General features: G+C 48.3%; 3 protein-coding genes across 3 annotated transcripts; 1 reads left to right on the plus strand and 2 right to left on the minus strand.

The window, feature by feature from the left end:
- Window positions 1-5,907: 5,907 nt before the first annotated feature.
- Window positions 5,908-7,472, minus strand: NUU61_008959 (casein kinase I; the record flags this gene model as incomplete). Its single annotated transcript, XM_056659484.1, has 5 exons — window positions 5,908-6,488; window positions 6,545-6,950; window positions 7,008-7,156; window positions 7,219-7,288; window positions 7,344-7,472. 5 exons carry the CDS (start codon window positions 7,470-7,472, stop codon window positions 5,908-5,910), a joined length of 1,335 nt encoding a protein of 444 aa, XP_056507777.1.
- A 1,505-nt stretch (window positions 7,473-8,977) lies between these two features.
- On the plus strand, window positions 8,978-9,530 carry NUU61_008960 (uncharacterized protein; the record flags this gene model as incomplete). Its single annotated transcript, XM_056659485.1, has 2 exons — window positions 8,978-9,235; window positions 9,294-9,530. 2 exons carry the CDS (start codon window positions 8,978-8,980, stop codon window positions 9,528-9,530), a joined length of 495 nt encoding a protein of 164 aa, XP_056507778.1.
- A 1,099-nt stretch (window positions 9,531-10,629) lies between these two features.
- rtt106 (putative negative regulator of DNA transposition (Rtt106)) lies at window positions 10,630-12,246 on the minus strand (the record flags this gene model as incomplete). The annotated part of the gene is made up of 4 exons (XM_056659486.1): window positions 10,630-11,201; window positions 11,290-11,646; window positions 11,714-12,061; window positions 12,144-12,246. The coding sequence occupies 4 exons, from the start codon at window positions 12,244-12,246 to the stop codon at window positions 10,630-10,632; spliced, it is 1,380 nt and encodes a 459-aa protein (XP_056507779.1).
- Window positions 12,247-12,377: the final 131 nt, after the last annotated feature.

The following is a 12,377-nucleotide window of genomic DNA, read 5'->3' on the forward strand; positions in this document are numbered from 1 at the left end:
GAATCAGACCATTCGCATCGATGCGCCCCAGTGGAGCACAGTGGCGACTGGGAATATTCGATTCTATTTTGTATAATATATATAGAATATAATATAGAAGATTATTATGATATTCTATTATTCTGTGAGTGATACTATGCTTAAAGAAATAGAAATATATAGATATATGAATATATGAATATATGAATATATTAGTATAGAATATATAGAATACTGTATTGTATATACATTATCTATGGTATTATCTATGGTATCCGGTCGCGGAATGTCCTCCTTGCGTGGCAGTCGCCTTGAAATGTCACGTCATGTGCCGATCGGGTTATGGACACAAGCTTTTCTCCTTTTCGCCTTTCTTTTTTCTTTTTTGGTTCGCTGTATGTTTCTCTGAATGTATTTTCTCTCTTTCTATAGAGAAACATTTTCTCGAGTGTCCTGATCGACAATTATGTGCGCCGAAGGATGGGGCAGGGCATAGATCGCAATCCTTCCCGGTCGGGGATCCCCATCTCGTACACACCGGGCACTAGTTGAGGGAAATCTGAGTATGAGAGATAAATAGAGGGAGATAGAGAGTACAGAGAGAATATTTGAGTATGTCTAGTATCTAGTATATCTACAGTAGTCAATCATGGATTGTATGAAACACTGCAGATATAGATACACAAACTGTTCATTCTAGAATTCTCCGCCGAAGCAACTTTAGTTTCTCGATCGCCACTTTTTTTTTTTTCTTTTTTTCTTTTTCTTTTTCACCCCCTGATTTCTACCGGAGTTGGAATCCCGGTGATCGTCTGTTGAGTCCGCGCACGCCATGCAGATGCCAAGGACCTATTCCCCCCGAACCAGGCGATCTTTGTTCCTATTTTTCCCGTGCCCGATGTCCAGCTCTCTCTCTCTCTCTCAGCTCAGTGAAATTTTTTTTTCTTTATATATCTCTCTACATATTTAAATCTGCACTGTTCCAATCCTTCTCCGACGCCAACCGAGAAAATCCAGAATTCCCGAATTTGCATTCCAACGGGTCCTCGACCCCACATATCGAGATAACCCATGCGCCATTATGATTGGTTGGGTGTGATAAGACTGCGCTCACCTGATCTGCTGAGCGTGTCATCGATGATTCGATGGTTCGATGTATATTCCATGTACACCATGTATATTCGTATATACCCCCAAGTCTGGACTCTATAGAATCATGCCATAAGATCATATATTATCATAATATATCTAATCACATAATCCCATCCCATTGCTCTCCCAAGGTTACTATTGATTCCTCGCTAATTCTCTCCAATTTCCTCGTACTGTATGGCTCCCCCCCAAGCTCCACAATTTCCCCGTCGAAGAGAATGGCCTCCCCACATCGGGTGCACGGGGATGCCACGCCCTTACAGACGGACAGCGCACTAGGGGCGTCTCGAACAAGGGACTGTATGCACGACATGGAAATAGCGCCGAGACTGCGTGGGGGTAAAAAGGACACATATGAAACTATTAGTACTGCTATGATTATTACTGAGAATTGAAATTAGGTGTGTTGTACAATCTTCACAATGTCAGGGATGCCAGTCTCAACCCTATCCGTATCCGTGTGGCAATCTTTAGCAATCTTTGGCAATCTTGGGCACCCTTGGAAACCCCGTACCATCTGATCCTAAGATGACCTCAATGGCATTCAGCAAGCGCTCGATTTTGTCTGTTCCCCTTCTAATCCTAAATAGGATCCAAGTAATTCTCTCCCTCCACTATCTTGCAACATACATGCTATGTGTACCATCCTTAGTTTCAGATTAACATACATTTGATCCAGCCCACCTTACTATAGTAGAGTCAGTCCAGACTAACACTGATCTTCCAAGGTCCTAACCTTCTAACCCCTTTTTTCCCCCTACTAAAGACACTACTTTCTCTAGGGCGCTACACTAAACTCTAAAGAAGAACCGAAGTCGATCAAACGGAGTCCCACGGCACGGCTGAAGCCGCAAATGACTTCATCGACCCACCAAGATTCAGGGAATCTTGATTTTTTTTTTCTTCTTTCATCTTTTTCAACTGGGAGAACCGCTGGCCCAAATATTGGATATCGACCGCGTCAATGTTTCAGAATCGGGAAATCGAGTGGAGCCTTTCTTTTTTCTTTTTTTTTTCTCGCACTTTTCTTTGTTCCCTATCTCGGCGCTAAATTCAGATCCTTGATAACATCCACTTATCCTTCCTATGATAATAGTGGTACATCATCTCACATGCTGCACCGGGTTAAAGGCGTGATTGACTCCTACGTAAGTGCAGAAACCATCAAGAGGCGCAGAGATTCTCCACTGCAAACAGGGTGATTGTCTCTAGCTTCATTTTTTTCGACATGCTTGATGTCAGTTTGATCTACACACTAGCCCTCCCACGGTTGGTTATGGTTAGGAATAGCGTGATCGGTTATAATACCGATTGATCTCTATGCTCTTTTCGATGGACTGATGGACTGATGGACCTACGAATGACAGAGTAGATGGCTCAGGCAGTTTAATTCAAGTAGTTTAATATTTGGGCCCCGAAATTGACAACGATCTAGCTCGGTTTTACATGGATTATTTGAGTGCATGCTCTATAAAGCTATCTACATTTGAATAGGTACTTTCAAGTATAGACAGCGACCCAGCAAAACCATCGTGTTTGATACTACGTAAACAGACCAGCCACAACCTCCCCCAACTGAAGATGGAAATCCCGAGAAATGATAATCCTCATGAGATTCCTAGAATGACACAAGGTTTCTCCCCGGGCCATACCATAGGCTCATGGCTGGAGAAGGGGTCCCACGACTTATCAAAGGATACCTGCAGATCTATCAGAGACCACGTCAAAGCACCCCCGAACATGCCAAACGCCTCTCTTCTCTGCTTTCCTGCCTCTCTGTCTAGCCCCCACAGACACTCTGCAGGCGTGTCGCCAAGCCACGGCCAAGTTGCGTGCGGGGAGGAGGAACAATACAAGCTGAGTGGTTCGTCGCCCACAGAACCCGGTCGGGGATCGACCAAAACGAGGGAACATCACCGAGACTCTTACGACGAACGAGGTATAGGAATCCCGGATCCTTGCATACCCAGCAGAGTGGTAGTTTGCTTCCTCTGAAGCACCTTGAGGGTGTAAGGTCAAAAGTACTCCAGTCTAGGCATAAGTCTCGGCAACGCCCTACGGGTGGGTTTCTGTCTGTCTTGGCTGAATCGACTTTTTTCTGTATGCCTTTCTTCCCCCTATATTCTGTGCATTGACCTAGTTTGGGATCCTCCTGGACCATGACTGGTCAGCTACTGTCAATGGTGTCGTGGGATCCACTCGTTATTGAATAATGAGGGATATTCGAATTCCTCTTTTTATTATTATTATCATTCTCATTATTATCTTGTTTATATCTTGTTTATTCCTGTTGTAGAAATTGACCCTTTAAGGCAGCAGAATTAGGGCTGGGCAGCGCCAAGTGACACGGCCGAAGTTTCGCTTCAGCGCTTAACGTCACAATCCACGCTTCAGAGTCAAGCCTATCAAGAAATAAAGAAAATAAACTCATTAATAAAGAAAGAATGTATGTGTAAGCGGAGCTGTATCACGCCATATATATATATATATATATTCATATATACCTACTGTAATGAAAATATGATCTAATCAACAACGCAATCCTACACATTATACATATTCAGGAGGTTAGACCCAAGGCACCACGCAGTACATGAACTACTCAGACTAAATCAGAGTCTGGGGATGATCGACTCTGCACGCACCACTCCACCGTCCATGCCTTCCCCCTCTTCTTACGCGTTTTACCCGTTCAGGTATGGCATGTCAATCATGCCATCTGCAGAGCCCGGGCTAACCCCTAAAACTGGATTTCCCCCCGCAAGGGAGGGGGGAAAGTTCGAGACCACATCATATTGTCATCAGTAACATTAGTGGAAGAAACGCAGACGATCCTTGCCACAGTGGCGTGGCATGATGTGGCATATCTGTTGCGTAACGGGCCACAGCTATGTACAGTATACATGTACTTTGGGGCTGCAGGCAAAAAGAGAACTAATATTTACATAAAGGTTTATCTAGAAGGGAAATAAGGGAGGTACAGGTGAAGAAAAGAAGGTTTGATGGGCTCATTGTTTGATGCTGTGTGATGTTGCTCGAGAAATCTGCATTGGTGCTAACAGGGGGGGGGGATATTCCCTCGTTGATGTGATAATGATGCGATGTGATGAATGAAAATTGGGTTGCTGCTTAGATAGGGGTGTAGTAAAACCGTCAGTATTCTCTCTGGGCCATTTCTGAACTATCTAGCTCTGAATGTGGGGGTAGGTAGGCATTGGATATCGAAGATTAGAGAAGGTATATATATATTCATGGATATATACTAAGATATAAGATACTCTCCTTCAATCCAGCCCAGAAATTTGCTTTATATATTTGACAAATAGACCATACGCCACCTAACAAAACGAATACTGGTGAATGTCCTTAGCCTGAAAACCAACATGGCCGAGAAAATATATAGAGTACAAAGTGGACCATTCAGAATACTCAAGACAAGCAAGCAAAAGCTTCAGTTTGGCCTGAGAACCATTCTAATCAGGGTTCTTCATCTACGTTTACATATGCTGCCATGAAGTTGACTGCAACCTCACCACTAAAGCCTCTCTATCCTAACTTGCCCTACTTTGCAGAATCTACAATTACGAGATGTCAAAAAACAATTTTAAAAAAAAGAATGCTATCTTATGCAACACACTACCAGAGACAAAAACTCGCTTCTGAAAGAGCAAGGACAAAACAACAGGGACAATTATAGACAGGGGCAATAGATCCGGATGGGGAAAAAGGGAAAACAACCAGAGGGGTAAACAGAGACACAGAGGGAAGGAGATAGGAAGAAAGGGGAATCCGAAGAAGCAAGAGAGAAATATATGCAACATGCCCTCCTCCAAGGTTCTAGCAAAGCAGATTGTGCAGAGAAACCATGCAGTCCGAAGACACTCTTTTTGCCCGACTGACACGGACAAGACGAGAGTGAACAGGTATGACAAGGTCGTGGAAGACAGCCGGGAAGAAAGAAAATAAACCAATGCCGAAGAGAAACGAGGAAACATTAATATGGCCGTCCCACTGATAAACAGGACGATTTGGAACCCAGGGCTGTTCCCAGTGTCAAAGCTTCTGATCCTGGTCGACCTCTGCTCATCTGTTCATCCCATCGCATGGCGCTCGGGCGAATGAGCAACTCATGCTCGGACATTGGGCCATCAACAAGATTGTCAAACCCCATCTGTGGAACCCCAGATCCCGAGGTAAGAGAATGGCAGTCGCCGGCAGGGTGTCAACCGTTGAGAAACCGATTCACTTGCAGGAAGACGAGGAGTGGTATTAAAAGGCGCATGTCGGAGTAGTGCGAGACGAGCAAAATAGAAAACACAAGGCAAAAAAAAAATCTCTCAAGTTCGCCGTTCCGAGCCGTAGCACCATGAAAGAGTGATGAGACGTAACATCAATCGGAGAGAAAAAAGGTCGTTGTGCCCACAGTCGAGCTGTAGGCTAGGGGAGTCGAATGGGAAGAAAGAGTAGGTCTAGAAGGGTGAGAGGAACGGGGAAGGCAATCCAAGTTCATCCGCAAGGCGAATGCGCTCAAACCTGGTACCAACCCAGCGCCAGAATGCCCTAGAGAAGAATCGAGAAAAACAGAGGAAATCCCATGCCGACTTTGTTTATTCTTGAAAGGGGAGGGAGTGGCCGTTTCTGACATCAAGAGGGCAGAAAGCACGGAAGCGTAGCACGGGGAGTCCGAATGTATCGCCGCATCATTTTTGGTCGAATTCAACCTGAATCCCAGAATGAGCTGGCTGCCCGACGCAGGGAAACAAGACAAGCCGGGAATCACCTACCGCAGCACAGAGCCTTCATCATTTTCTGAACGAAAGTAGGCTGCGGGTCATTGTTCCCTTGAGTCCCAACAAACTGTTGACTGTTCATCCCCTGGTTACCCGGGCTCCCGATACGGCCCGGAAGATGGGCGTTCGAGTTCTGAAACTGTGCTTGGGTGGACGCGGCTGGAGTCGTAGCTTCCAAGCCCCCGCTCTGACGTTTGGGTGGCATCCCGCCGGATACGCTTGGGCGCTCGCGCGTCTTCCCAGCCCCGGCTTTCGCTGGAGAAGGGGGCGGGGGCTGCGCGGCGTTTAAACGGTCGGCCGTGACCCCAGGACGTTGGCTGTGGCGAAGCTGGTTCGCGTGGTCGCGCCCCGTTGAGCCCTGATGCTGGTTGTGGAGATGCGCTTGCGACGAATACGACTTGTAGTCGTACCCGCGTCCGTTGTTCAGCTTCATCCAATCGTACTCCCCATCTTCCACTTCTCCAGCGTTCTTCAGGGCTTGCGTCAAGAGGTCGCGGAGATAATCGTAGTCTGGTGTGTCTTCAAACCCGAGATTGCGCACATAGCTCAAATACTTGTTGAACTCTTCTGGGGAAGGTTAGTTTTGTGGATAATAAGGACAATTGACGCAGATAGTGACCTACCCGGGTAGCCATCGCAGAGGTCTTTGATCGCCGTGGTCTGCTTCTTCTCGCCAATCTTCTCATACTTTTGCTTGTTGGTCGCCGCCTTCAGTCCCTGCCAGGGAAGACCACCCCTCAAGAAGTACATGAATACGTGCCCCAAAGCTTCCAGGTCATCCCGCCGAGATTGCTCACGGCCCAGATGCGTGTTGATACTCATGTACCGAGCAGTCCCAGACAGAGACTTGCGCTCACGGTAGGGGATGTGCTGCTTGGTTTTGGGATCACGGTATTGCTTGGCCATACCAAAATCAACGACATGAATGACATTGGCGGCTTTGGTAGAAGGCCGGCCAATAAGGAAATTATCAGGCTTGATGTCTCGGTAGATGAGATTCTTCTCGTGAATTGTCTGGACTCGGGAGAGCTGTGGGAATGGTTAGCCGCAATAAAGGCCGAATTCTGATTGCCTGTTGAGACGCACCATCTGCTTGGCCACCATGACTACGGTCTTGGTAGAAAACCGGCGGTTGCAGTGATCAAAAAGGTCTTCGAGACTGGGACCGAGAAGATCAATGACGAGGATGTTGTGCAGACCCTCCTGCCCGAAATAGTAGACATTAGGGATGCCGGCTAAACAAACGGTCAGCAAAAGGGGCCAGGGAAAAAACGAGACTAGATGCTCAGATACGTACGGCATCCGACCAGGATCTTATAAGTCCGGTATTCATCACGAAGCTGGGGAGCATCGCTCTTGCGAGGTTCCTGTTCTGGTCAGCCTGGGAACTCAGCCGCGTTCGGGGGAGATACAGCCACGTACGAATTTGATAGCCACCTGCTGGTTATTCAGGAGGTTGGTGCCCTCAAAAATGACACCAAACGAGCCTTCACCGATCTTCTTGCCCACGCGGTAGTGGACACCCACGACGTTTGACGAGGAGGATGCCATTGTTGAGTAGGCCCAAGGATAGTCGACCCAGGGACAAAACCTTGACGAGACAATGGATTCAAGGGCACGTGATTAGACGCTATCGGCACTGGGCGCAGTCAGCACATGTGTCGACCACCGCCGAAATTGGGCCACCTACACCGCAGGGGATGCCGAGATGGCAACCGGAGGAGTCCAATTCTGCCTCAATGAACCCAGTCACTTTGTCCACGAACTGATGGGCCGGTGCACGCAGGATCGGAGAGACGGGACGGCCGACCGAGAAGGGCGCGAGACGAACACGGATGAGAACCGGAGGATTAGCAGCGACCGGGACGATACAGGGCGTGCTGTGCAGGAATTGAAGTCCTCGGTGGTATTTTTTTTTTCTGACGGTCGGAGTCACGAACTGGGGTTCGAGCCGAGAGGTCCAAAGGACTTGCGGACGGGGCGCCAAATCGGGCACGTAACGGGGAAGGCCGAAAAGGCGATAATCAGAGGGAAGGTGAAAAAAAAAGTGCAAGAAAAAAAGAAGAGTACGCAGGGTACTCGCACCAACTGCGAGAGCACCAGGTTCCAGGGCAGGTTCCAGGGCAGGGGAGAAGAAGGGGTTTGGGAAGAGAAGAGAGGGAGAGAAAAGACAAGAGGGAGTATCGGGCGTGTATTTGGTACGGGGTCACAGCGTATTGTGACCAGAAACCCTGGAAAGCTTTAATTACCCTGATTCCTGATTTCTCAGGATTCCATGGACTCTGACTATTGGGTTTATGGAAAATATGAAAATATCATTCGAATTCTCCCTCGAATTCTAATTTTATTAGTGAGAGCCGCTGGGAAGAAAACTTGAGAAAGAATTTCGAGAGGCGCTTGCGGGTTCGGCCTGCAGCAGGTATAGGGATGGGATTTCTAGTTATATCTATATTACAGCTGCTATAATGATACTCACATAGTACTGATAGTAAAGAGGCAGATACTTCAACTGAAATCAACAAAAATACGTTGAATTTTTTTTGTCTCTCAGGGGATGTCTGGACTCGGTCTGGAATGCGTTGGAGCAAGCGGTAATTTTACGCGTCTTGGCAACTGGCAGCTTTGATCTTCTCTTATACTCGATATACTCTCTACTATACTATATGCTACACTATATACGATGTCCCAGTCGATATATATCAAAATTGATTGTCACTCAAAAATGAAGAGATCAATACAGCCCTCATCATGTACAGTCTACGATGACAGCGGATTACCAGCGATATTTTTGCACTTGACACGTCCACGACCCACCGGCCGATCCCTACATCATCCACTCCTGAGTCGGGATGGAGACCTATCGAGGTACAATGCAGTAGTGCAGACATAGGTACCTAGGGCTACGTAGCGTTTGATCCATATTCTTCTTGCTCTCGACTTCCTTCACACAGAAGCCCATATTGTTCATACTGATACAGTACCCCTCACACCTAAACAATTCGAACGTTGTCTTCTTTTATATTAATGTTTTATAAGATATAAACGCGAGGAATATCATGCTTGGCGTAGAGGACCCGTCAATCCTCATCGAATTCGAAGAAGCAGAGAAATCCAACCCAAGCCCACGGAAGATTATGGAAGACCGGGTTATCTATTCCTCGCGACAGTCTCAGCTTTGCAAAAGCCCATGGCCGTCCTATACTATCAGACTTTGGGGAGGCTCGCTTCAGCTCAAGTTTCTATATCGAGACCCCGAGGTAGTATTACGGATGCCATGGGATCACAAGATTGATATTTGGATTCTAGGAGTTTTTGTGCGTATATCAACCCACACAAGACCTAAAATCTCCAATACTAATGACATTTGTGTAGGCCTGGGGCCTTTTCGAACAGAGTCGGCTTTTCTATACTCGAGATTCAGGTAAAAACAGGTCAGACAGTCACCATCTCGCTGGGATTATAGCGATCCTTGGACCGCCGCCGAAAGACACCGTTCAAAATAGCGAGTATGGAAGGCAGTTTTTCGATCGCGAAGGTAAAGGCCCAATGATGACTCCAAGGCTAGTTTGCGATCTCCTAACGAGAAAGTGGCTAATGAGTGAAACCTAGGCAATTGGATAAGTGCCACTGAAATCCCCTCCAGAGGACCGAGCTTCTGCGAAGGAGTTACTATGGATCATTGGTTGAAATCATCTCAGATCGAAGCGAGAGTTGTCAGAGAAAAAGGAAAGCGAAGGGATCTTAACCGTAGTAGACCGGGAGGAAGGGCCGACGGAGATAGATTACCCATCCCAACTGCTGCTATCACTTACACTCCTCGATTGTTTCTTACATCCTAGTCCTGGGACCTGCAAGTAGGTTGTACTATATCAGAAAAGATAAACAAAGCATTAATTACCCTTAGCTAAATACCACCAGATCCAACTTGAAGGTAATTTAGCAGTAACCATGCGAGAATGCGAGACCAGCCCAGAACTTGGTAGTACTTCAATCAGCAAATGTCACGGGGGTTGGCGTGCACAATACGCGAGTTGTGGTCTTCTAGAAAAGGTGGTTTGACGTCAAACCCATTGGCGTGATGAAGATACGCCAGTTTCGCACCGAGGGGCTCATCCTCTGGCGGCCATCGTATAAGAGCCCAACCACGGCTTTTCCCATGTCGGAGCACATAGATTGGAACGATGGTGTTATTTTCGTGGGCCGTGAGAAAGTTGTAATCAAAGTGATTGATGTCGACGACGATGAATGTCCGGTCGCTCCATACATCAATGACAAGAAATAGAATCCGAGGGTCGCTTTCCCAGCCGGGGGAAAACTCGCTGACAACTTCGCTGGCTGAGGCGCGATAACTGTGAGCATACAATTCGCTTTGCAATGTTGTTTACCAAGATCTCTTTCCGTATATCAGAAAGGTTGGCCATGGATGTAGGCAACCGCAGGTTTTAATGTTCGCACTGAGGTGTATGTAGTTTGGGACTTGTTCGAAGTGATGACTTTTGGGAGGTGGATCGGAGAAGAGAAAGAGAAAGACTCTGCATGATTGAAAGAGCGAGGGCATAGAATCATTCCTTCTTATATCTGTCACTGCCGGGAGTTACGCTAATCCTAAAATGACAAGTATGTAGGTTCAATACACTCGGTCTACTCTGCAGGATAACTGGATTCTCGCAAGTTAGACACAAGAGTAGATACTAGAGAACCCCCCCGTCTATTCATCTTCGGGAATATCCTCGGCTTCACTGCCCAGTTCATCCTTGATAAGATCCTCGTCTTCGTCCATGGCTTCGTCAGCATCTTCATGCTCAGCATCTTCGTCCTCATCACTGCTTGAGCCGCTGCCGTCACTATCACCGTCACTGCCAGGGTCGTAATCCTCTTCCTCCTCGTCCTCCTGGTCATCGAGCTCCCGCTGGGCTTTTTGAAGCTCGCTTTCCTCGTCGGCACCGGCACCAGCACCGCCGGTGCTGGCGGCTGCAGCATCTTCGACTTTGTTCACATTGTACACCTTGGCGCGCCGAGCCTCGGCCAGACTGGCATCCTGCAGACCGTGTCGCTTGATGTAGGTGTCGATGCCGCTGAAATTGGCCTGATCGATCATAGAGAATTCAAATTCCTGCGTATCTGCATCGGAGCCGGTGGCCGGGCGGGCCATGATGTTGAGATTGAAGGTGCGCTGGAGAACAGACGTATACGAGACCGAGTCAATGGTGTCGAACGAGAAAAAGAGAAGCGGTTTCTTGAACGCAAACAAAATCCCCGTAGAGAGAAGGAAGAGGTAACCTGGTGCAATGGAGGAAAGGTGTTAGTGGATGCTTGTTTCTTTCCTTGTTTTCACTTTTCCCTCAACCATAGGGATGTCATGACATACCTTCTTTGCTACCGCGGAATGCCTTAACGTGGTATGCCTTCTCACCCTTCCGGTGCGCCTCGGGCATGGCGCTCACAAACTCCCTCTCATCGGGTCGCACAACGCTGGCATGAGGCAGATTTTCGTTGAGGACTTTGCGGATCAATCCTTCGGCGGTCTCGCCCTCGTTGTGACCAACCTGTTGCCCGGTCCCCAAGAACGCAGCCTTAGCCGGCCCATCGGCGACGGTAAACACCATAGCTTCGACAGCCGGCGTGCCGTCGGGGGGTGGTGTGATCCCATCCGCGTATTGGGGAATGATGCAGAAATTGAACTGTTTTTGCGTCTTCTCCGGTACGGGAAGGGACTGGGCATGTCCTAATGAGAGACCGAAGCCACATTAGCTTCTAGTACCATAAGAAAAATAGAAAAATGCCAAACTCACGGATCTGGTCCATGGGGACCCCGAATTCTATCCCCTTCGTCGTCTGATTCCTGGCCCGCAGGTACCTGCCCCCGGCAGTGACCTCGAGCGTGAACTTCTTGCGCTGTGGCACGGCGAAAGAAACATCCTGGACGTAGAACTGGACCGGCACATCTACGCCCTTCAGGTCGACCGACGCCGGCGCCGTCTCCCGCGAGTCTCCATTTTGTAGTTTGCGCTTCTTCGCGGCAGAGCCGTCACCAGTAGGTGGCGCGAGCGGGAGAGAAGTAGTAGTCGTATTCCTGGCCAGCAGGGTGCAAGTGTACTTTGCGAGGTCCTCAAACAAAGGCGTATGTTGCGGGGTGGTTCCTAGACAATCGAATGGATTGACGGGTCAGCGGATGGTCGACAGCGCCATCGGAGGGAGTGTGAGCGTTTCTGGGCGACGCACCGATCGCATCGTAGACTCGTTTCTTCAAGGACGGTTCTGTCGCGAGCGCCTCCTCAATGGCGGCGATGGGGGCGCCGCCGGAATTTATCGTGGCGAAGGCCATATTAAATGCGACTGCTATTTCCCACAAGAACAGCAGTGCAGGGAGAGGTTGAGGGAGGAGGGGGGGGGGGGGTGTATGGAGAAATGGGGATGAAATGTCGAAGGCGCGACGGGGCAGGGAAGACCCGGCGC

This window comes from Penicillium alfredii (assembly GCF_028826965.1).
Source record: "Penicillium alfredii strain IBT 34128 chromosome Unknown utg000011l_segment0_segment0, whole genome shotgun sequence".
NCBI lineage: Eukaryota > Fungi > Ascomycota > Eurotiomycetes > Eurotiales > Aspergillaceae > Penicillium > Penicillium alfredii.